At 35.6% G+C, this 25,000-nt stretch overlaps 7 protein-coding genes across 8 annotated transcripts; 4 read left to right on the top strand and 3 right to left on the bottom strand.

Moving 5' to 3' along the window:
- Positions 1–664: 664 nt before the first annotated feature.
- On the bottom strand, positions 665–2,584 carry LOC141898447 (uncharacterized). The gene is made up of 7 exons (XM_074784372.1): positions 2,492–2,584; positions 2,254–2,361; positions 1,999–2,064; positions 1,857–1,907; positions 1,658–1,776; positions 1,089–1,283; positions 665–897 (listed from the first exon to the last, which is right to left on the bottom strand). The coding sequence occupies exons 1-7, from the start codon at positions 2,582–2,584 to the stop codon at positions 717–719; spliced, it is 813 nt and encodes a 270-aa protein (XP_074640473.1). The 3' UTR covers positions 665–716.
- A 1,046-nt stretch (positions 2,585–3,630) lies between these two features.
- On the top strand, positions 3,631–6,471 carry LOC141914940 (G2/mitotic-specific cyclin-B-like). Its single transcript, XM_074806291.1, has 10 exons — positions 3,631–3,648; positions 4,046–4,196; positions 4,289–4,448; positions 4,522–4,749; positions 4,829–4,971; positions 5,048–5,152; positions 5,256–5,411; positions 5,533–5,694; positions 5,883–6,125; positions 6,292–6,471. Exons 2-10 carry the CDS (start codon positions 4,053–4,055, stop codon positions 6,415–6,417), a joined length of 1,467 nt encoding a protein of 488 aa, XP_074662392.1. The 5' UTR covers positions 3,631–3,648; positions 4,046–4,052; the 3' UTR covers positions 6,418–6,471.
- Positions 6,472–6,888: 417 nt separating this feature from the next.
- LOC141911772 (solute carrier family 35 member F6-like) lies at positions 6,889–9,763 on the bottom strand. The gene is made up of 12 exons (XM_074802813.1): positions 9,604–9,763; positions 9,154–9,313; positions 8,810–8,865; positions 8,670–8,731; positions 8,516–8,595; positions 8,273–8,408; positions 8,111–8,205; positions 7,995–8,039; positions 7,717–7,897; positions 7,467–7,549; positions 7,337–7,379; positions 6,889–7,261 (listed from the first exon to the last, which is right to left on the bottom strand). Exons 1-12 carry the CDS (start codon positions 9,696–9,698, stop codon positions 7,050–7,052), a joined length of 1,248 nt encoding a protein of 415 aa, XP_074658914.1. The 5' UTR covers positions 9,699–9,763; the 3' UTR covers positions 6,889–7,049.
- A 127-nt stretch (positions 9,764–9,890) lies between these two features.
- Positions 9,891–11,510, top strand: LOC141914850 (GPI ethanolamine phosphate transferase, stabilizing subunit-like). Of its 2 annotated transcripts, XM_074806170.1 has the most exons (5): positions 9,891–10,163; positions 10,393–10,484; positions 10,722–10,838; positions 10,914–11,022; positions 11,100–11,510. In XM_074806170.1, exons 1-5 carry the CDS (start codon positions 9,897–9,899, stop codon positions 11,208–11,210), a joined length of 696 nt encoding a protein of 231 aa, XP_074662271.1. In that variant the 5' UTR covers positions 9,891–9,896; the 3' UTR covers positions 11,211–11,510. The 2 variants fall into 2 exon arrangements, with proteins under 2 accessions (XP_074662271.1, XP_074662272.1); XM_074806171.1 differs by lacking the exon at positions 10,722–10,838.
- Positions 11,511–12,217: 707 nt separating this feature from the next.
- LOC141909592 (seipin-like) lies at positions 12,218–15,167 on the bottom strand. Its single transcript, XM_074800070.1, has 8 exons — positions 14,942–15,167; positions 14,646–14,724; positions 14,474–14,549; positions 14,321–14,388; positions 14,094–14,228; positions 13,895–13,992; positions 13,477–13,694; positions 12,218–13,340 (listed from the first exon to the last, which is right to left on the bottom strand). The coding sequence occupies exons 1-8, from the start codon at positions 15,151–15,153 to the stop codon at positions 13,081–13,083; spliced, it is 1,146 nt and encodes a 381-aa protein (XP_074656171.1). The 5' UTR covers positions 15,154–15,167; the 3' UTR covers positions 12,218–13,080.
- Positions 15,168–15,386: 219 nt separating this feature from the next.
- LOC141905688 (poly(A) polymerase beta-like) lies at positions 15,387–22,102 on the top strand. Its single transcript, XM_074794665.1, has 20 exons — positions 15,387–15,523; positions 15,807–15,990; positions 16,086–16,152; positions 16,244–16,325; positions 16,415–16,524; positions 16,880–16,933; positions 17,028–17,139; positions 17,290–17,379; positions 17,455–17,593; positions 17,668–17,861; positions 17,938–18,022; positions 18,131–18,184; positions 18,469–18,579; positions 18,666–18,769; positions 18,885–19,030; positions 19,191–19,520; positions 19,607–19,717; positions 19,791–19,868; positions 19,960–20,103; positions 20,233–22,102. Exons 2-19 carry the CDS (start codon positions 15,821–15,823, stop codon positions 20,065–20,067), a joined length of 2,145 nt encoding a protein of 714 aa, XP_074650766.1. The 5' UTR covers positions 15,387–15,523; positions 15,807–15,820; the 3' UTR covers positions 20,068–20,103; positions 20,233–22,102.
- A 119-nt stretch (positions 22,103–22,221) lies between these two features.
- On the top strand, positions 22,222–24,729 carry LOC141913885 (transmembrane protein 179-like). The gene is made up of 4 exons (XM_074805064.1): positions 22,222–22,547; positions 23,251–23,379; positions 23,805–23,886; positions 24,021–24,729. Exons 1-4 carry the CDS (start codon positions 22,261–22,263, stop codon positions 24,171–24,173), a joined length of 651 nt encoding a protein of 216 aa, XP_074661165.1. The 5' UTR covers positions 22,222–22,260; the 3' UTR covers positions 24,174–24,729.
- Positions 24,730–25,000: the final 271 nt, after the last annotated feature.

Genomic DNA, 25,000 nt, shown 5'->3' with positions numbered 1-25,000 from the left:
TGCTGAAACACGCGATAGAAGTGTTATATTTTTGGTTGATTATCTTTTAGTGTGCGCCGGCATCTAGATTGGATGACCCCCCCCCAGCGGGCGGATACAGGGACCATACTGTTGACCGGTAGCGCAACTTATTAAAAGGGCAAACGAATCTTGATACCCTTCCCCGAAAATTTTGAAATCCTGAAGAATGATGTGTCTTTTGTTGAAAATCATCTGCTTTTTCTTGCAGAAATATATGCCCTTTTCTATTTTTGGAATTGATGGAGACAAACAATGCCCTTTCTTGATTTTTTTTCGGAATTGATGCCCGACTGAGAATGGGCCCGTTTGTGTATCTGCCTCGTCTTGTTAAGTTGTACCCTTTTCTACTTTTGGGGATTGATAGATACGAATAAATGTGTCTTCTTTACTACGGGGGATGACAAAATATGAAATAGGGCACGCAATTTTCGCGACCGTAGCACGTGCACGGTACGCTACCGTACGAAGCAAATACTTTTCCTCAAAACACACACGGGCCCCCAGAAGAGCCACTGTTGATACATTTTACTTCAAACAAAAATGAAATGCGTGACACGTAACAACAAGTTCATGAACGACGAAAAAAGGAAAATGCGACACAAGTCCATGAAACAAATATTGTATCTTGTTATTGAATATCGTAAAGAGACTTTTAAGCAGTTACATGTGAAAAAAATGAGGGTGTCATATTCGATCTATGAATTCGATATTTTGGTTTGATGAAGTTTGTCTAAAAGTTGCATCTCAGCGATTTTGGGATTTTTCGTTTGTCTCAGCATTCCAACCAGTCGTTGGTTCTCCCTCGACAAACGCGCCATGTGCCCCTTGACGATTTGGTTCTCCTTCAATAATTCTTCGTATTGATCGCCAGTGAACCTAGAAACGAATATACTTATGTATCGATACAGGAATAGGACGAAACAACATTAGAAATCAGAATTCATTTTTGAATCTCCAACTCTTAACGTGGATACTTCTTATTCGCTGAGATTACCGTTATGCCTCAAAATTCCGTTAGGTTACTTTTTGTGACATTCACATGCCCACAAGTGAATTATCTTACGCACCCTTGCAGTAACTTGATGATTTTATAGTTTTCTAAGTGAGCTTTTTTCAACTGTTGTCGGTACAACACAAGTTCTCTCTCTTTTTGCTGTAGCACCAATTGTAACTGATGCACCTGAGTTGTCGGTGAAACGACTGAAGGACTATCCCCCGGTGGAATCCAGCTTTCGGGTCGCGCAAACTTGAACCTACTATTTCTTTAGAAAATAATGCATAAAGAAATCCAACGTTATTTTCATGACGACAATTATGACCACATTGTGATCTGAAATTCTAACAAGGCGTAATTATTCACCACGGAGACGGATCAGGCCTGAGAGCGCGTTCACACGCAAATCACTTACTCGGTACTAAACAGTGCTTATCAGAGCCAAGTGAGTCACTTCTAGAACTTAGTAGTAATTCACACGCAATTATTTGACTAAAATTTGGCCGGGCCTGGTCCGACGTTTTTGGCCGGGCCAAATTTGGCCCAAGTAGATCAAAACTGTTGTTGCATGCACACGTGACGCTCTGTAGTGACTTCAATAATGAAGGTAGCCGTAAGATACGCTTTAAATTTTGGGATTACCTTTCAATATTATCCATAAAGTTCGGCATTTTCCAACATGAATACGTGGCCTTCTTTTGCTTTTTATGTTGAGAAGAATCGAATGGACTTACAATGACTGCTGGCTCATCGACGGGATTCTAAAATGAAAAGTCCAGTAGTGGACAACATAAGCCAATGCTGGAAATTACTCAAACAAAAAATGTGACGAAGTCCTTACCTCTGTAATACTACAGGTCTCCCACTTCTCGTCATCTTCGTCAACTGACTCCTGAATAAATACAAAAAATTCACTCAATTGCGAATCGGAAATTCTACAATCTTAACATTAATGATCAGTATTCAGTATTCATAAACGTTACCTGGTTTTCTGCTTTATCTTTTGTCTTTTTTGTTATAAACTTCTTATTTCGTCTGTTGACGAGAAACTATAAGAATATAAGAATCACATTCAAAACAATGTCTTGATATTCATTTAATGAAATCCAATTTTCGTCTTTTCTTGAATGAAGAATGTTAGAAAACTTTGTTTCCAATTCTAATGATATTCACGGTAACATTCATAGAAAAATGGTTGATGCCGGCACTGATATACGAATAACAAGAATTCATCTTACTCCAGAAATCAAAGCATTTGTAGCCGCCGAACAGCCTTCAACTTGTACGGAATGCCAGCCTCCAAGAGCTTTATTAAATGCGAAAGCTTTTGCAGCTGTTCTCAGATCCTGAAATAACGAAAAGAATATTACTTTCACGATTTTAGGTTTCAATGCTATCATATCCCCTGAATCGATGAATTTAAATTAATGAATATTTGTCGTAAATCTTTTTGGAGATAACTAAAAGATTCAAAACCATTTTTATTTTTGGTGGCTTGTAAACTTTCTTTCGTTTTTCCTCCGTTTCTTTCTCATCTGTAGGCGCTGGATTTTCAAACCCTGTTGCCATCTTTTTATCTATACCAAAACCTGATAAAAACAAAGACTTATAGAAAGAAATCTCACGGGACACAATCAAATTCTATTTCACCAACACTAACAGAAAACGCTGAAATGAGGATCTTCTTTCGATGCAAATGAAAAAAAAAAATAATTCCCACATTTTGATAGAGTTCAAGAAGAACTCCAAACTATAAACTATAAACCAGTAGCCATCATGGCTATTCGTTTATTGCCAAAACGTTGCTCTAAATATACCCTCATTTATTCAAGAATTGTGGGATTTCAAACGTCCACATTTTTATATTCCCTACCTTACGAAATCAATTTTTGATCATCCGATTTGTCCTCGTGAGGCAATCTTCTTTTCAAACAACGTGTGTTTATGTTAAATTCTATTACAGCAATCGTCTTAACTGTACAACTGTACTGACATACGTAAATATATAAATATTCTTATGATTTAAACGTTTCACCAGATTAACGTTGATAATGTTTGTTCACACCTCGATACGCTACGATTACCAAAGCTTCGGTTTGTTCCATTACAGGGCTGTTTATGAGGCTAATCTAATTTATCACAGGTTCAGATTTCAGTACTTATGAAGTATTCTTTGACTGGCACCAGCCTTATGGAGACTTCCCAATCTTCTATTGATACAATAAGAATAAAACACTAACAACAAAATCCTCGAAAATGATTTGATGCCCTTTTTATTTCATGTAGCTTTTCAACCTTTGATTTCGAAAAATAATTTTCACTTTTTTCAATCATTTTTACCCTTTCAACCAGTACAAATTGTTATTAACGGACAATGGTTCATAATTTCATGATTTTTTTTCATCATATATCGGTATTATGAAAATTGTTGTCAAATTGAATCCCAGTTTTGCGTTGACAGTGATTATTTCAGCGCGCGAAGTTATGATATTTTGAACCTGGAATCTGCCGGGATTGACTCGAATATCCCTATCAAAAGCTTCGCGCTCCATCGCTCCCAGGTCATGTGATTTGTATACGATATTGGGTAAAGTGACATTTCATTTCCTATATTTCGGAGTGTATACGCAGGGGTAATGTAGAGTTAGAATTCACGTATATCCTTTACTTTTAAAGGTTGTAATTCACTATCGTTATATAGATATATAGAGAGAATGTGCAGCTTTAAACTCAAAATAAATAGAATGTATGTAATTCACATTGTGATGTATCTTTTTCCATGTAAATCGGTATTATCAATATGGCTAAATGAATGTATCTATTGCATTTATTATCTTGGTAAATATGCTTACAAGTAATCTCTCTTCACTTGCTAAATTCTTATTGCATTCTAAGAATGGAAGTGTCTTACAACCTCACATCAGTTTACACAAAACGGTCTGCCTTTAATGATCATTTTCAGATAATTCAATATTCAGCTGACTCGCTCATCAGTTTCCACTCCTAAATAATGCTTTTTTTCTATCACAGCACCAAAATGTCAAGCAGGTTAGGTTACTTCAAGCAACGGGTAATAGGGAAGGGAAAAAAATATGCTCCTGATTCTGTGAAAATTTCTCGGGAAAAGATGGCCGCACAAAAAGCATTTAGGACATCAAATCCAGCGTTTTCAGCAAAAATAGTGAGTAGAGATATAACGCCCAAGAACCCTTGAACAGCAGGTGTCTGATTTAAACACTACTTTCCGCTGTATCATTCTTTTCTTTTCTCCAGAGACAGCCATTGAAAGGGATCCAAAATCAAGAGCCGAGACCGCCACCAGCGGAACCGTACAAAGCCCGAGAGAGGAGTCGGGCAGTTATTAACGATATTAGGCTACGGGACACTGAAATGAGAGACGATTCAAGCACCGACTATGCTGAACTACCGTCAGGTAAAGACATATATCCGTCCAATTAGAAATTCTATCAGCCTGCCGAATTTTCGTAATAAATCTATTTATTCAGAAAATGATGACGACGACGATGATGAAGTTATGATTCTACCAGCAGTGACGGCGCCGTATCATCATGAACGGCCGTTACTTCATCAAAAGGTGCCTTCAAAAACGAACAGGCGGGCATCTTTAAATGATTACACTTTACTGGTATCAGATACAGAGGCTATCATGCAAGCCAAAAAAGCGCGTCGAGCCGGATTCGATGTCCAGGCCCCTAGAACCATGGTTCTAATGGGTAAGGCAAGATCTGAAGATTGAATAGCCAATAAATGGATGATTTTCCTGACAGGTTGCTCCTATTTCACTTTCTGTAGATGAACCGATAGATATAAGTGGTATTGGCGTTGGAATACAGACGATGCTACGAAGGCAATCTGATATAGAAGATATAGATTCACAAATCACCGATCCATTTATGTGTCAAGAATACTACCAGGATATAATTCTTTATCTGAAGGTTTGAGACACACTTGAAAATAACTAAAATCAAGTTCCTTGTTTTTTTTTGTCAAGTAAAAGTGAATATTTTACAGAGTAGAGAGGAAATGCATACGATGTCACCAGATTACCTGGACACCAGTGGTGATATTACTCCTAAAATGAGAACTATCCTGATGGATTGGTTAATCCAGGTTCAGGTTGGTCATCAAAGAGCTTCCAATTTATGTCCAATAATCACCACTCACTAATCCATCAATGAGATACTTAACGTGAGTGTATGATCATTTTTTTCTCAAAAAGATGCACCTGAATCTACTGGGAGATACGTTACACATGGCCGTATCAATAATCGACAGATTTCTGACAGTCGCCGATATTTCACTGAGTCGATTTCAACTTCTAGGAATCACGAGTTTATTCGTCGCAGCCAAATACAACGAAAGGTTTGCCCCAGAGGTAATGCTTTTTAAATGAATTCGGAATTTTATGAATGATTTTGAAAAGAATTGCAATCACTTGTTCTCACTTGATTAATGAATTCATAAACGTTTTTATTTATCTTACATAATTTGCTAAGGTCGATAATTTGGTGCATTTAACCGATAACACATATACATATGACCACGTGATACAGATGGAGCTGGTCCTTTTGCACCACCTCAAGTTCGACCTCAGCATCCCTGGGCCGTATCTTTTCCTAAACCGGTACCTTTTGGCGGCAAGAACCTCCGATAAAAAGGTGAACACAAAATTTGTTTTTCTTTATCAGTTTTCATCAATTTCATATATATATAATCATTGATATCGTTTTTAAGGGTTTCTATCTATTGTAACAAAGTTCCAGCTATTAGCTAGCGATAACATAAATATCATATAAATGTATCTTGGGATTCTCGCCAAAATACAATGAAGGTTCAATTATTTCAGGTGCAGGACCTTGCATTATTTATCATCGATTTGAGTGTGACGGACGCCCAATGTATTCCATTTCCAAAATCAGAAATCGCAGCATCAGCATTGTATTTGAGTATGTCAGTTCTACGACAAACTACCCGAGGTGTTTGGACACCGACCCTAGCATTCTACAGCATGTACAGCGAAAGAGACATCTATCCTTGCATACGAAAATTAGCCGTATTGCTGGAAGAAATTCATAGAAGTAGTTATACGGTAAGTTCTAACCTCGGGCTTGTTCAATAACTTGAAGTACGGATCCGGCTCCTGGAAATCCGCAAAAATCATCGATTTGAAAAAACAAAATCTTTTAGTCCGTATATCACAATCGGATTGGGCGATTGTGATTGATACGTAATCTTTAAATATTCTCAATCTACAGGCTGCTAGATCAAAATACTCGAGTACTTCGGCATACGGAGCGATCAGCGTATCCCCGATACTGACCTCAAACGTAGTCTTGGAAAAACTAGTCAATGAAGAAATGGCCCTAAGAAATACAACCTAATGATATCAATTCAAATACTTTCTTTACGGAAATTATTCTAAGAAATTTTTGTAAAAGCCTCAATCTGTTATAGTATAGAAATACATGTACATATTGTAAATAAATTATCATTATTAAGTTTTTGTATATTATGCTGAACTTCATATTCCAATGAATTGAATTTCTTTTCAATTGATTGTTGTAATCCTGCTCCACATGGCTGTACAAAATAATCCTCCAAAATTGTTAGAAAACAATTGTATGCAGATCCTAGACACAGTAATATACTCACATTTTTGCAAGACTGAAACATTTCTAATTTACACAAAGAAATAAATCGGAGAATTCTTAAACTAATTTCTTTGCATGCGTTTTTTGTTCGATGTGATTTTCAGCATGTTTGAGAGGTCCGTCTACGAATTCAAAATAAAAATTGCCAAATCAACCATCATTACAATTTACAATTTAGGAATCATAAAAATATATCTTTATTTATCTGAAAAGGTATTATAAAAAAATCAATTTAAAAAGATTGCACAAAGCTTTTTAGGTAATGTTACTTTTTCATTTGCTTTAGAATATATGCGATTATAAAAATTATGTATATCATTATTTGTTAATCACTATAAAAAATGAAATCAATCACAAGTCCATTAACTATTTACAGCGCTGTCCGTATCCCGTAGAAGTTTGGTGCGTTCATCGATGTCATCATTGTCATCAATATCGTTGTCCTGTATATTTTGTCTATCAGTATGAACTGTATCCATTTGTTGACCCGACTGACGGAAACACGGCAACCAACTTAAATCGATCAGTTCATTGTACAACGCAGTACCGATCATCAGGAAAAAGAATCCATCAACTGCAAAAATAACAATTTGTGCTAAGTCAAAATTAATTTAATAATCAAGATGTAAATTAAAATAAAGATACATACTTTGTAATAAACCATAAGTAATGTTGAATTCTTCCCCAAAATTCTAAAAATGAAATTATGAAGCAATATCAAATAAGAGAACATTTAGTTTTACTCTATGGTAATAAAATGAATTCGATAAAAGACCAACCTTATCGAATGCATAGTAGATCACTAGATCAACTATCCACACCAAAATTGTTCTACATGCATCAATCAACGTCCTGTGAACGGCTGCAAGAGAAATCGATCACAAATATTGAACTGCATTTTAAATGGCACCACCAGGGACAGCCAGTTCTAGGTTTAGATTCGATTCTGGAGTTAGATCATTGAATATTAACCAATTTTGAGAACTTGAGAACTAACTGTCGAACTGTATGTCCATAGAAAAGTCATACCTGTGAGCGACTTTGTAACTGCAAGACCAAAGTAGTTGTAGAATGCTATAGATAGCAGATACAGTATACAGAATATCAATAAAGAAGGACTGTTTTTGATCTGATACAGAGCATCAATACTGTTTTCATAACAATTATTCAACTGGGAACCTGGTATGAAGTACATGGCCGGAAGCACAGCCTAAAAGTAACCAATAATAAATTCATAAAGGAAAATATTAAGATCTTCTAATACACTATTCTGGTCCTTCAAACAGTGCTTTGCACTGCATACTTACAAATGCCATAATTAGAAATCCATATGTTCCTTCCATTCCAACAACCTGGGCAAAAAACATATAGTTTAATATCCCGAATCTTTCTAAGCTGTCACAGATCAATTTCTAAAACTTACTTGTAAAGGGTGAAAATTTTTTTTCTTTAAAAACATCTCTTCGATGATCATTTGTCCAGCACTTACAATTTGGCTACAGACTATCAAAACGATTCCTAAAATAATGAGAATTACTTAGAATCATAATATCATAGAGCAAATGTTCCATTTCTAAATGCTTACCTATAATAGCATTTTTGGCATCATCTGAAATCTTTTCCTCCAAAACACTTGAAATTCCAACCAACACCAATCCACAGCAGACAATAAAAATACCGGACCAGTGGATGAATTTCAGTTTGCGTTTTAAAAAGATTCTCTTCAAAGAATAAGCATTTGCGGATTAATATGCAGCATAAGCTAAAGAACAAGCAAATATACAAAAGACCTTTTCCTTGGATTAAAAACTAGCATTTTAAAACTCACGGAAAAGATGCCAGCAAAAACAATCATAGACCCTCTCAACATTTGCCACACTGATCCATTTACATAAATCAAGCCAATCCCTGTAAAGAATGATAAAATAAATTGCTGCTCAAGTTGATGCTCATCATTGTTCTCTATTTTGGTTCCAAAGTACCAGCAACTGAAGTTCCTATCAGGTCACAAATTGTAGGAATGGCTAAAATCAGCTGGCAAACCCTAAAAATAAAACATGAAATCAAATAATCTTTAAGAAAATATGATTTTTGTGTGGGGGTTCTGGCCAGCATAAAGTACCTTCCTTGATCTGGTGGATCTGGGATGTCTTCTCCATTTTCAAATCTTTCTTGCAGCTAAAATACAAAATACTTGATCCTGTACATTGCAAACAATGGAGGTGAACTAATCTGTCGATGGGTTACTAGTAACATCGTCTTTTTAATCCATTCTACACTGAATTGAAAGATTGCAAAAACGTCTTTATTGAAAGGGGTTGAATAAAGAAAAGAGACTCCATGATTTCCGGCAATGTTTAACAATTTGTTTCCATGCCTACACATATTGTTAAACTTTGTTTATTCAAGAAAATTGTGTCTTTTTTCTATCATGTGACTCGGTGACCGGTAGGTGTAGACACTGACCTCTTTCTGCCATTCATCTCGCTGTTTTTTTCTGTGATAAGCGAAACCGATGAGACACAGAAATTCTCCCATGAACATTATGATGGTCTGAAACCAGGGATGATGAAAATCATGCGGAGTGGCCGTGTTGTTGGCGGAAGCATTATAATACCCGGCCACACTGAAATAAAAATAACAGGTGTCGAACGATGTGCCAACTCGGCTGCAATTTACATCGCTCTCTGCTTGCGAAGTCATAATCTACTGGTGGAATACAGTTTTTTTTTACAAAGAAGATAATGATCAGAATGCTGCGATGTAATACGAGCAAAATGAGAATCAGGAATGCGATTATTAGACTGTTGTAGTAGGGCATATAGGGATAGGGGTGTATATAGTATGTTTAAGTAGGACGGGTGTCGGGGTGATCCCTATTTTGTTTTACTATTCCCATTGGCGCCATATTCTTACTTAACATCGTTCTGTGCTTTTTTACTTATTGTGTTAATGCTTCCAGTGACAAGCATTCCAACTGCCAGTAACACTTGGTAACATGACAAAGCCATCGCACTGAGGCAGTAAGACAAAAGTTATGATTTTATGTACATCACAACCACAGCTGATCAGTCTAAGTGTGGTGGCAGCACCAGTCGGTAACAAATCTGGCCATTTTATTTCTAGACTGGTTGCCTGTCCAATTCAATATGGGAATTGAAGATAGAGACCGGTAACCAGTCTAGGTAGTAAGTAATCTTAAATCCAAGATGTCAGCGCCCAGGGGAAATAAAACTCTGGGTTATTATTCTCTTTCTAAACAGGGAATTTCTATCCTTCTATGGTTTAATTTGACCCAAATTGTATGGCTATCGGTACTGTTCGCCGTAGCCAATTCTACGGTTGAATTGTTCCACATTGTCAAACATCCTTTGGCCGCCATCAAGGTTTTTATGCTGGTTATTGGCTTGTTGAACATTGTCTCAACGCTACAAGTAGCGCCTACAATTGAAAGCTTTCGCAAGAAGAGTATTGAGGTACTGGCAATCACCCGCTTAGAAGTGAATATATTATCTTGGTATTGGTGCTCTGGGTATGTTCCTGGAATGATTACTGCTATCTGTGTTCTCAATCTTTCTTTCCCAAGGATGCGCCAATTAATACATGATCATTATTATTGCTGTTGTAGTAAATATCTAAGATAACATGATAAGACATGGGCTATGGATACATAGATTAATGTATGTTTGCTTATTTTATTTTCAGGTTCAGAATGTCCTGAAATGTGGGTTGATAACCTTTATGGGAACAATTATATATCATGCTATTGCAATACTATTTGGAGCTCCTGTCTTTGAGTAAGTCTTCATACTGGTTAAAACCATATATATTTTGTGTTTTCAAAAGTACTTGAAAATTGTAAGGATTATTCACATGATGTAATAGTATTATAATTGTACAAAGTTCAGCTACTAATTAGTCTGAATACCAGTCGTTGTTAAGGGTTCTCTACAACGAACGATGGCTAGGTACTAGACTATTCATCTACAAGACCGGATCAGCAGTCATGTATGCTAAAAATGCTTGCTTTTCAGACAAATGGAAGAGACATACTATTTCTCAATACTCTTATCAGCAACTACAGTACTTCCATCTTGCTGCGTGCTTGGAGCATCTTTATCGGAATGGCGAAGACTCTATCTTGAACTAAAGTAAAAATTACATCCTCGATATAAAGACCATTTCCTGTGGAAAAAATACATCATTCATTCTTCGTATAATTTCAGGCCAGAGAATTTCCTTGAGACCAATATCCTCATTACAACATTTTCCAGTTTACTTGGAGCATGGATTGGAGCGTTTCCAATACCTTTAGACTGGGATCGACCATGGCAGGTGAATATCCTAAAATCAAGTGTCCGGCTGTCAATAAGTTGCTGCCTTTTTACCGCTTTTCTTATTTTCAATTATAGACATGGCCGATTACTTGTGTTGCTGGTACTGTGATTGGTTATCTAGCTGGACTATTGATAGCAACTGTGCGTATTGGCTGGAAACAGACTGGTAAAAGAAAATCTGTATGATGCCTTAATTGGAGACATATGGAATTAGTCTCAGTTGAATGAACCAGGATTAGTTTTTGGGCAGAATTCGAATCTCACATCTTGGCATTGAGTGTTGTATTTGATCGAGCTTGAATATTAAGACTTTTAGTACTCGAGTGTGTCGTTACTAGTCTTTTTGTCATTTGTTATGAGATTTGCATGTGCTTGTTTTCAAATCATGTACAAAAAGTGGAAAATAAGGAATAATAAAACTCATGTTAATAGTCAACTCCATCCATTGTCTTTTTTGAGGGTACATCTTGGATTATTTATGGATGAGAACCAGTCATGCAGAGACAATGACAATAAAAGCAAGACAAAAAATAGAATATTATTAAGCATTTATTTGTTTATACATATTAATACAATGCGTATGAAATCATTTATTATATAATATTTAATTCAAGTTAAAACATTTGTTTTTCTATTGATCACCGGATGAATGAAGATTCAACGTATTTTTACAGGAACGTGTTAGTTCATCTGTGTCAGATGAATTGGGTTTAACCATGGACTCTAAACGGTTTTACTGTATGCCTTAATGTCACTTAAAAGAAAGCCCCTAGGGGAGCGTCCAGAAATAACGTACCTCAAAATCTCCCGTTTTTCTGATCCTTGTACCACCTTTGTACCAAATTCACTGACCCCCCTCATAGGTGCGTACCATGGTACCCATGACCCCCCCCCCCAATTATATTGATGCAAAGAACACAAATCAAAACAAAATATAAAGAATATAAATACCTGATTCCAACAAGTGCGTGTAAGGTCGATACCGGTACCTGGTATCGGGAATTCCCAGTTGAACTCTACTACAAGTCACTTGAACAAGTTACAAAAAGCCGATAAAACATCATCGGCTATTTTCATTCGAGTTTGGTGCATAAAGTATGTACCAAGATTGATTAATACCCCCTCCCTCAAAGTATGTACCTTTTTGCTGACCCCCCTCCCCCATGTACCAAACAGTAACCCCCCTCCCCCAATTAAGAGGTACGTAATTTTTGGACGCTCCCTATGGAAAATTATAATAGCACCAGTCAAATATTATGTGCGTTATACAAGAAATCAATACATATTTCAATTTGTGTAATTAGAAATGTAGAAATTAACATGTAAGCCTTATAGCTAAGAAGATAGCAAGACGCATTGACTTATTCATTCTAAAGATAGGCTTGATTTACAAACCGTAACAATGAGGATCACAGTTTTGACAGAATAGACTCCATAAAAGGACAATTATCATCAGAAAAACAACACATCAATCATGAATAAAGAATTTTACACTATAACCTTGTATCACAGCCACTCTTATATGGAGAAGCCTCAACATGAAATAAATTCATTTCATTGATGTAACTCAGTTTTGAGGTTTTTTTTTATAAATTCATTCTTTTTTTGTAACATATAACAAAACTTTTTTTCAAATAATGAGACAGAGGGTTGGAGTGTTAAATCTATAATTGTTTTAACTACGTGACCATTAATTCGTGCATGCTTTGTATTCCTTTCCCAAAACTAGGAAACATTAAACATGCGCTAGTCACAACAAACCTTTCAAAAACCAATAGCTGATATTTCCCTCCCTCTTCAATAGCCATTCTCTTGATACAACTATCGTGAAGCAACCCTCCAGCCTTTAACTAAAATTATGTACAGCATTTTAAGTAGTAAATGCTGACTCTATGATTATATTTCAGCTTAAATTTAAGTACCTGACTGATAATGCTTGAATTAGACAACAAATCACTGAAATCAAGTAAAACATTTCCATCAAACGAAATTAAAATGAGGTTTATCGATCTGATAGAGATGTCGTCAGTTCTGGAATGGACTAACGGAATGTTAGTCAAGATAATTCAGCTTTTTTAATTTCGTCCGTAATTTTTTTATCAAAACGACGTCGTAATTGCATTTCTTGGTTAGAAGTTTCTGGCAATACATTTTCCGTGTCATTCTCAGGCCCTTCATCATCTTCTTCACCGAGAATGAATAGAGTTTTATCCTCCGAATCATGTCTTTCTAGTTTCTTATCTATAACTTCAAAATCGTCAGGAACAGTCTCTGGTTCAAGCACAGGACATGACTGACTACTTGATATTGTACGCACTAAAAATATTAGAATACGCTATCAGATTTATAGATTACAATAAGATTGACCAACAAGTACAAAATAACCTGGACTGATTTACAAAGATCTTGATCAAGAAAATGTTTGAAAAAGTATATTCATCTTTAAGTTTACCTTCAGTTCTTTCTTTTTTAAGAACGGCTCGCAAGCTCTTTCTCCGTTCATCCAATGATCGCCCATGTTTTGATTGAACGTGAACAACAACTGGTCTATCAATTTGTCGTACCCACAAGAATCGATACCAAGACAACATTACAACCGCAATTAGGAACAGTAGGTTTGTTCCAACACCACCAATAGCTGACAGGATTGGCCAATTAAACATGATGAATCTGCCAATAAGAAATAATGATCATTAAATGTTAGAAATCTTAACATATACATGCACATATATTAATGATCAGAAAATGCAGAGCAGGAAATACATGTATGATTGTGAATTATGTCAGTAATTTTCAAAATCAATTTATTGTTGATTGCTTTTTCCTTGTTGAAGGACTATTAAAAGTTTGGATTCTAAATTCATATCTACCTGAGACCTGTAAAATGAGCATAGATTTTTAGAGAAGCTGAATATATTTGCACTTTCTGTGATTCAATGATGATCTTAGCCTTTGTTGCTGGATGATACTGAAAATGGTTGCAGTTGTTATACAAGGAGGAGTATAATGAGTTCAGCCTTCCCAATCAATCGACAACATGGCAGTTTTGGTAAAATAGTGAATACTCACAGCATCTTCCAGATACCGGTTAAAGAACTCAACAATCAATGTCTGTTTCTGTTCACGAGCTCCAGTTAGTAACATTGGTGAATAAACTAATGTTTCCATAGTTTGTAGCATAGTAGACTTATACCGAAGGAGAACCTGTGAAAAAAAGGAGAAAATGAGAGAACCTTGAAACATATCTTTAGGGACATATGTTTTAATTTTTGTGGGAATCATAAATCCATACGTACCGAACGTTGAGAATATTGTAAAGGTTCATCTTTGCGACTGTAAAACTGTAACGCCACCATAAACATACCTGTAAGAATAGCAAAAGATCATTTTTGAGTCAATGGCTAGATTTAATGAGAATCATAATTACCATTTATATTTCTCATACTCACCTAACTTTTGATTGACAGGTGATTCAGGCATGTCTAATTGAAGGCATATTATATATGGCTGACCTCTGACCATCAACTAGAATTAGGTATAATTAAGGACATTTCAGCATAAAAAACTTAGCTTACTCAATCAAGAACAATAACAGGCATATCTAATTTCAATCTGCAATACCTGATCTTTGTCAATAGATACAAGTGAGACATCAGCTTCAGGGAAAGATGCATATTTATCGTCTTGTGTAGATGCAGAACTGTGGAAAAAACATCAATAGGCCTATGTAGGGTGACAATTAATGAAATCATTATAATGGCGTGCAAGTCTGAGCAAGCAAGCAATTAGTAAAAAAAAAATCTGTGATAGCCTACAGTAATGACAATAGGCCCTTAAAATTATTCTAACTTGCAATATCTAATAAGCAACAAGAAATACGCGAAGAATATATACGAAACGTCCGAAACTGCTCTTACCGAAAGTGGAGATGTACTGGTTTCATGTGAGATATCGATGGCATATAAATATAGTAAAAAGTTCCATATAAAAATATAGATATCCAAAGTAAAAGCGCTAAAATGCTAATGGAGAGGACTACTCTTACAACTGTGTGTTTGATTTTGGAAACCCATACTGATGTGCTAACTTTCAGCCAATTTATCACAGCACTTATCCATGATAAAATCATTTTGACAGTTCTCTCCAAATAATACTTTTTACTTCCGGGTTTTGGTACCAGGAGGTGCTGCCACCTAGTGCCTCTAATTTGAATTTTCTTACATTAATGTAAAATTAAAACGTATCATAGATTTGATAATTGAATAATTTGTTAATTGGCAGTAATATATTAATTGGTTGATTAATTGGTTGCTAGTTGACAAAAATGGTTAGGTTTTCGAGCATTGTGGGTAATTTTGTGAATTTCCGCCATGTTTGTCAAAATTTGTACTATTTCAAAATGTTGAGCATGTGAGCGCCCGGAAAAACCTGATTAGACCTTAATACAACCCTTGCAACCAGTTAATTATTGGCATTTATCTATTCCCGTTGAAAAACAGGTATTTAATTGTGTTTAGGACTCCATGGTATGCGCTGTTGCGTGTCTTCATTTTTTTACAAACTCCATTCATTTCATTATTTTCATTGCCCCGAAAATTTTTTTTCCCAACCAGCCAAAAATAACTTATGTGACCTCTATCTTAATTTGAGGTGCTTTTGTTTACTGCCATTCCTTATCATGCTTTTAGTATCACTCCGTTGAATACCTCGTCATGTAATAATAGACAATTCAAGCGCTGTCTCATTCACTTTTTATCTCTGAATCATCATTCTTCACTTCAGTTACTGTTGTTAGTATGATGATGAATTCAATACGTCAGACTGCTACACCTCCAAAATATCCGGGGATAACATCACCGATTACGCTGGCTGGACCGAAACCATTCGACATAGAACTATCCTCAAAACTGGAAGAAACGATGAAACCGTTCGGAGTTTTTGAAAGTGATGTGGAGTTAACTCACAGGTAAGATTCAAGATTTTGCAAAAAAATTGAATTGGTCTATTTTAATTGTACTCCTGGCTGGTTCTACAGTAGATGCACGTGCATATCTCTTTCAGGATGGAGGTTTTATGTAAGATTAACAATCTTGTGAAACTGTGGATTAAGGAAGTCAGTCTAAGTAAAGTACGTAATATTAATGCAACAATTCGCTATATTCAAAAAGAAATGTACCATAATCGACTTGATCAATAATGTCATTTCTTGTGAATTGTAGAATATGCCTCCTAATGTTGCCGACACAGTCGGTGGGAAAGTTTTTACGTTTGGTTCATATCGCTTGGGCGTTCATACGAAAGGTGCGTAAACAATTCAATGATTTTAACGATCTCATATATTTCCCTTTGAATATGAATCTATCATGAATGAATTATTTTGTTGACTATAGGTGCTGATATAGATACGTTATGTGTAGCTCCTCGACATGTTGAAAGGTCTGATTTTTTCTCGTCATTCTTCGAACTTCTAAAAGAACAGCCTGAAGTAAAGGATTTGAGGGTAAGAGAGTTGAGGTCTAATTCTATAGTTAGCATATATACAAGTGATTTCCAGATTGATTATAAATATTAACAATCGTTTTAGTCTGAAATTACCTGGGTTAGTCCCATGAAGCAAACTAACCTTTTGCTTATGGCAACCTTCTTATATTTCGCGAAAAATTGATAAGCTTTGTGGAACTGACCCCTGCTGGTGTAGCTTTGCTGCCGTTAAATCCCCTTAAATCGTCACTTACTACTCTTGAATTGATATTGTGCAATAACCATTGAAACTGTGAATCTTTTTGTCAATGCAAAAAGGCCTATTTTTATGGACAATGAACTCTATCTATTGATTGATATATTTATATTTGTAGGCTGTTGAAGAAGCGTTTGTACCTGTCATTAAGATGGAGTTTGATGGAATTGAGGCGAGTTTTGATACATACAATTATTTGATTCTATTCAGTTCTGATATCCTCATTGTATATTTTTTGACCGGTTGTTTGTACATGTATCTCGTAGTTGGATATGTTGTTCGCGAGGTTAGCGTTGCAAGTGATACCAGAAAATCAAGATTTACTCGACGAAACGCTGTTGAAAAATCTCGACCAGAAATGTGTGAGGAGTTTAAACGGTAAGATTCAGAACGTTGATTCTATAGTGATGTTAGATGGCGATTGAACGATGCTTTCCATTTTAATCATTGTTAGTTTGGTTAATGTTGGTGAGAATTGTGATAATGAAATGACCAAAATAAATTCAGATTGTTTGTATTGTTTTCTAGGTTGTCGAGTAACAGATGAGATTCTGCACCTTGTTCCAAATGTTGAATCATTCAGAATGACATTAAGAGCAATAAAACTATGGGCTAAAAGTGAGTACTGTACTCTAGTGTGTGGATCTCATTTTTATTATGTTATGTGATGAGATAATTGCTGTTATTTTTCAGAACGAGGGATCTATTCAAATGCGTTAGGTTTTCTGGGCGGAGTTTCATGGGCGATGCTCGTGGCTAGAGTTTGCCAATTATATCCGAATGCAGCTGCAGCCACTCTCGTACAGAAGTTTTTCATGGTTTATAAAACCTGGTGAGTTAATTGCAATCTATTATTTGACTTGATAATGGTCTCTGCATAAATTAAGAATTGGTTGATGATTTCAGGGAGTGGCCCCAGCCAGTACTATTGAAACAACCGGAGGAGAGCAACCTCGGATTTCCTGTCTGGGATCCGCGGACAAATCCATCCGATCGGTTTCATCTAATGCCAATAATTACGCCAGCCTACCCACAACAGAATTCTACATTTAACGTGACATTATCAACCCGCACGATCATGACCGAAGAGTTTATGGAAGGTAAGCGTGTTGCGACTCGAGATAGAAAGTTGATTTGCGATTGAGATGCTGAACTTGAATATTTCTTTGCGTTCAGGATTTGAAATTACAGAACAGATATTCCTTAGCAAAGAAGAATGGTGTAAACTATTTGAAACATCGGGATTCTTCCACAAATACAAGTATGGTTTCATTACGCTGAAAATTCAGTTATAAAAACGTATATTCAGAGAGATGTTGATACTAAGAGCAGCTTGCTTTTGAAATGGTTGAATTTATCTTTGTTTCAGACATTATATTGTGCTAGTAGTGAAATCAGAAAATGAGGAGCAACATTTAGAATGGTATGATCTCTCCCGATTGATCAGTGTTCTGACGATAGTATAAAGAGAATACCACAACAATGAAGATTCTTTGTAAAAGAAAAACAAAGTTCGAGATTCCTGAAGATGACTTTTAGGATATAGTCGAAACTTTGAATAAACTACTAGCTCAAGGAAACATTTTCGGACTTCATTATTGTGGGATTCTCTTTATACTATGTTCTCTCAGTGGAGAGGTGCCATTGTTCTTGAAATTTTATGATAACATTCTAGTCGAGATCAACCGTGCTGTAATCTCTTTTCAGGATTGGTTTAGTAGAATCTAAGATTCGGTTATTAGTAGGAAATTTGGAGAGAAATCCATTCATCAAGTTAGCTCATGTCAATCCCGAATCACATGGTCCATTAGACGAAGCGTAAGTCCATCTCCATACAAACATAATCTGCTGAATTTACAAATTTGATGCAAGCTTATGTTTCATTTTGTTCACTATTCTTTCAGAGAGGGAAAATTCTGCACGAAATGGTTTGTAGGATTACATTTTGTGGAAGCAAAAAACATGAACATAGATCTAACTTATGACATAAGTGCATTTGTGGAAACAGGTTGGTTCAATTCATCATTCGTCACTTGAATTAAGTTGTGCTCGCAAAGCCTTTGAATCATCTAGTTTTTAAATAGTTGGTAAATGTTGCTAAACATGTTTTTCTATCCGTATAGTGCATCGAAGTGCCGTGGCTATCAACATGTGGAAGGAGGGTATGAAAATAGATATCAGGCACGTGCGTAGAAAAGACCTGACAAGCTATTTGCCGGCATGTGTTATCAATCGCGGCAAGAAAAAAGAGGTTGTAGTTAAAAAAGTAGTAAGTTTTTGCGCATCTGGCGCATGACATTTTCACTTGTACATTTACGATACAAACTTGGTAGCACTACCTGCAACGTGATTATTTTTATATATATATATATATATATATATATATATATATATATATATGTATACTTATCATTTTGTATAATCTTCAGATTGCGACAGCTAAAGTGGGAGGAACCGTCACAAATCTGAATGCAAGCGGCCGTGCAGTGAACGCTAATCCTACTACGACAGTAGGCGGATTACATCCTAGTAAATCGGACTCTGATCTCGTGCGTACACATCAAACTCGTACGTGTATTACGGTGGAAATGGACACTGATAGTAGTAGTCAAATAACGTTTAGTCCCGATAGCCAGGACGATAGTTCGAGTGTAGTTATGAAAAATGAGAACAGTATGGATAGTGTGTTAAGTGTAGATGGTGGCGCTAATTGTGCTAACGGCGAAACCGATGGAAAATTATCTCTAGAACCAGTTCAAGTAAGGTTTTTGATGATATTTATACTGCTCAAGGGCGTTCAGATATTTCATAAACCTTCATTCGTGTTTTGTGGAATGTTTTTTAGTCGGAAAGTGACCTATCCAATGATGCTTCACAATTACCAAAACGTCCACATTCCCCCGGTGGTCATCACGGTACCCCGCCGAAACGTTACTGTGACAAAGAGGATGGCTCTGTAAGCATCTTGTACTTAGGTTTCATGTCGCTTTTCATCGACGGTTTCACAGTTCTTAATCTTGTTTTTTCAGAGCACTGGTTCACCGATGCAAGTAGATGAGAATATGTCCTCTTTTGTGGCCGCTAAAGCAGTGCTAGATCATAAACAAGTAAGTTGTTGAAATCAATAGTAATGGAACAAGTTTGCTTTTATCAAACCACCATTATTCAGTCCAACGTTAAATGTTGTGATCATTTCAGTTGACTCGTATGCCCAGTAATGAATTGCCAGATATGTCCAGTCCCACCACTGCCCCTCAGGCTATAACTGTAGTAGGAAGTAAACCAATTCGACTAAAGCTGAAATGAAGATTGTCCCATGCTAGGGTTGTTAACTTTGTTTATGTAAGTAATCATGTTTATTATGAAATAATGTATGAATACGAAATATGTGGGAAGCAGGAAGATGTCTATATTTAGTGTACATAGCTCTTATACTCCCTCCATAAAAATATTGATATTTTTTTGTTTCAGGTTAAACAGGTGCTGATACAAAATATGTAGGGTAGAATACGACGATATTTTCAGTTGGCTATTGCAGCAATGCTGGAAACTCAGTTGTTGATACAGTGTGAAAATTCTCTGTGAGTTAAATGCTCCTGTGGTGTGGTAAGTATTTATCTCTGACCAAAACACGCATCCAGTGATTGGAGCCTACGGATTCATTACAGAACGACACTCGTAATTCATTTTGTAAAATTCTGTCTTGATATTCTCAGGAAATGTCATTTATTGTTCAAACTAATGATACGATACTGTCGCACTACTACAACAACAATATTGTGTTCAACATGTTCTCTCTTTATTTAGTACTTTAATAAATGATTTTAAAATGTAAAAAAAAAAAACAGAATGCAGACCTTGACTTGTCATATCGAGTTTGGTGTCTTGGTGTTGATTGGGTTTTAAAAAATGCTGCGTGTTCATCATGCATAGAATATGATATTTTCAGTTGTTTTAGCTACACTTGCTTCAAGATTGATTCTCATGAATCGACATGCTGGGAATAATCGTTGTTTTGTAATACTTTCATGAGTGGGAATTTTGACCTGTCGATGAAAAGATTTGCATGTAAACGTATGTAGGGTGCATGTAGTTAAGAGTGATGTTAAAATGGGAGAAATAAAATGACTGATATCAAGATATCCTTGTAAAATGGTGTAACTCGAGTCGTGCGTGATTTTATTCTAATCTCTTCACAAAAATGTAAGAAAGACTGAATGTGCTGATTTTTCAAAATGTTTGAGTTTACCGTCGGGATATTTGGATGGTTTGCGATGCTGTGACTGAGAGAAGAGATGATAATGCAGATGTTAATATTCTTGGCGTTGATAAATTCTTCCGATACGTTTGTCTTTTGTCGCGTCATATCCTCGGAATTGTTTTTAAAACTGTAATATTTGAATGGTTAGTATTGTTGTTATTATAACATATTATAGTGTTAATAGAAATGCGGCTTTATAAACGTGATGCGCGTAAGAAGCAAAAAACAAAACATGTAATGGAAAATTCTCTGTACGTGTTTGTGTAGTAGTATTAACATACATCTTAGTATCATTTAGTAGGAAAAGCTTTTTAGTTTGCACTCGAAACGAATGTGTTATTCGTGTCGGTGTATTTTAAGTTGAAATATGTTCTCGAAGAAAATGGGGATCGTGAAATACTCGCTTATTCCACATACACGTACAGTCGAAGAAAAATCGATTCATGAACTGTGCGTGTCGATTCAGGTTTCCATGTGCTCGTACTGATAGGAAGCAATCCTTTCTTTTGATGTCCACATTAGTATAATGTATTTTTGTGCCCTATGGGTCGTGCTGTGTGGTCACATGTTTGCACTCTCACTATATTCCTGTTAATTATACATTTTGGGCATTGGGTATCGATGTAGGCCGACTGAGAAAGTGAGTTTTAATGATTTTCCAGCTTTTAAGAAAGAAACCAGGAGGCACTGTTTGTCTTTTAAAATACGTAAACCTATTTGAATGTATGATGTGGAAGTTATCAGCTTCCTGTTTTGCTACTTAATTGCTATTGCTATTGAATTGCAAAGGTTTATGAAGCCTCTGGGCCCTATCCTCTTTTGTTTTGTTTTTTTAGCCTAATTAGTCAGCACCATGCTAGAATTTTGCAAATTGAGATGCTCTATTTGGAATGTCATATCATCATCATTGTCATCCTTCATTGCATAGTAAACAAACAAACATTAAACAAAATACAAAGTGTAACATATTATAGTTATATATTTGCCAAGGAGTAATAAGCGGTCTCCAATATGATACTGTACATTCACATATGAAAATACACAGTCAGAAATTTCATAATTTTGTGTAAATTATTTGATTTATATTAAAAATGAAAATAAATCGTTCTTACAAAAAAAATATGAAAGTATGTTTTCTTTTAGTGGCAGGTCTGTTAGCCTATGCTGCCATCTGGTAGTCATTGATGAAACTATTAACCAGGAAGTATAACGTCAAAATCAAATAGACAGTTGTAGAAATGGGATTAGGAAATTTAGTGATTCTAATTAAGACAGTGACTTACTCGGTGGCATTTGTGCTAGCTTTCTTCATTTTCATTCCATTGGCCGTTAACCAAAGTGATTTCAATGGACATTGTTTGTTAAATGCTCGAGGGAACTGGTTGAACAATGGAACGTTGGTTATTACTGAATGGGGTACTTCCACTGGATGTAACTTCAGTTTATTCGTCGGAGTGGCGACAATGTTTGTCTGTTTACTCTCAACAATTGTCTCATTTGTTCACCTAGGTAAAGGAATCGACATGTAAGTATTTCGGTAAGATGACATGTCTTGTCAAAAAAATAAACGATGTGGTAATAATGAATTAAGTAAGTTAACTATTATTACAGTAGACCTATAGGCCTAGGTTGTGTCGCTCCGGAATTCTAGTAGAGGCTACATGATTTACGGACATCTCATACCTGGTCAACTCGTACCCCTTTTTAAGTGTTGATGTACATAACTATTCTCCTGTTATATAGCATCATATAGCATCTTGCTGGTACTAACAAATATAAGGAAATACAACAATAACATGTAAAACCTTTCATCAGAAAAAGGGTTTTTACACAGAAAGCAAAAATTCATTCTATAGTGTGTATATCTGATGTGGTATAAGGAAGATTCATGATCTTTGCTATGAGTCAAACAGGAAGCATAACCTTGAAAATTAAACGGAAAATAAGTCTTAAATCGAGGGAGGTGAATAGCTTGTCAAAATGCAGGAACAAGTCCGCGATAAGATAATCCCACGATAAATTAGCAAAAAATGAAAAGTTCTATATCAAAATGATTATATTTCGAGCAACGTTTCAGCTAAAATACTATTAGCGATCATCAGTGTTAAGTCCGCGATATGGTAAAAATTGACCTGTTCTTTCTATTCTTATTAAAAGTTCTTTCTATATTTATGTTAGGCAATAATGGGTCGTTGAGCCTTTATTTTAGAGTTTTAAAAATCTTCCAGTGGTTGGAATGAAGGTCTATGTAATATGCTGTTAAGTTGTGGTTTTACGATACTGACATTCGCCGCTGCTATTACGATATCCACCGGATTCCAAGCATGGTGCCATCTACTTAATCAGAATTATATGTCGTAAGTATGAATTTTCATGCTCACACACTAGGCCATATACATTTTCACGCTCATGAACTGTCATTGTGCTGTTATATACATCGATGTGCTATTGAACCAGCTGTGGAGTATTGATTCATATCAGTCTTACATCCTCGTTTTAGTCACACAAGTTCATAGTGCTTATCATCATCAAGTCTATCTACACAGTATCTAATTGAAATTCATTGAAATTAATGCGTTTATGAGCATTACTGGCTATAGTAGATTGAACTTATCAGGTCAATGTTATATCCATCTTAATTTATCCATTTTGTAATGTATTTTATGTGTGCAAGTGTACTTATGCATGAATATATTCTATCCTCAAATTCTTATCGTCAGGAAGCTTTATGGCTGTTTGGTCTCAATGATAGCATAAAGATCTGATTTTCTTGGTGTTTCAGCTGTCAAGATGCTCAAATTGATTTAATGGTTGGCAGCAATATAATCTCATCAAAATTTTACACTCAATTTGGAATGGCTCAGGTATCATCTAATCTTAACAAAATAATTTAGAAACTGAAATGATAAATATTTCATTAATTTTTAGATAATTTTTCATAGAATTTTGTTATCTCCCTACTTGTTTTTGTTTACAAGTTTAAACTTTTTCTTTTCAGTTTGGACTTTGGTCTGTTTGGTTTTGTTGGCTTGTTCTGAGTATCATGTGGGTTTTTAAGATGTACAAACTTTCTGAAATTGAAGATATGAAGACAGCAGTCCAAAATGAAAGAGAGCGTCTTGTGCATCGATCAGACGCTAGTAGTATTTAATAATGAACTGAATTAGGACACTTGCGACAAAGAAACTGTCAAAGATCATTTTACTTATAGGGACCATCCATAAAATTGCTATTCAACCCTTTAACAACAAGGAATTAATCGTGTTAATGCTAATGAGATTTCATAATACGGTTGTTTGATATCCCTGTTGAAAATATTGTGATGATTGAAGAATATTACGTCGAAACAATTTCTTAAAACTGTTGACAATCTTCTGAATTAAAGGCTTAAGAGAATTGATTAAACATTTGTATATTAACAAAAATTCATAAATACTAGATTAGAATTTTTGATAATAACTTTATCCTCAATTATGCTGATTTTTGTAGGTATCTTCATTTTCCAGTGACATTGTAATGAAGCTGTGTTGAAGTAATTTATCTGTCGCAATTAAGTCTTATGTAAATACGATGTGTTTATTTTGTGTTTGTATTGTATTTTACTTTTTGAGTATTACGCCGCTGGTACTTACGTTTGAGATGGTGCTTTACATTGATTTAAATATGATAACTTTCCACTTCGGCTGTGTATTGAAATTATTTCTTTATGGCAAATATAATAGATTCTATTTTGAATAATCTGTTTTCATTGTTTCTTGGTCTTTTGGATCCCAGCACTTCTAAAAAGACTGCTTTTAGTATCTTAGACTTTTCAATCTCTGTGGTAAACCACAGTACTTGGAGATAAATAAACCCCTATTCTCAAAGGACAGACTGTGAGATGGACCAGAGGAACCAATGACTTGCCTATAAAGAAAGGACAGGGAACTTCTGGTATTCAGACTAATCTGGTCAATGACTCCACGCAGTCCTGGTCAT

This window comes from Tubulanus polymorphus, chromosome 1, assembly GCF_964204645.1.
Source record: "Tubulanus polymorphus chromosome 1, tnTubPoly1.2, whole genome shotgun sequence".
Classification (NCBI taxonomy): domain Eukaryota; kingdom Metazoa; phylum Nemertea; class Palaeonemertea; order Tubulaniformes; family Tubulanidae; genus Tubulanus; species Tubulanus polymorphus.
This window is presented reverse-complemented; position numbering and strand designations above follow the sequence as displayed.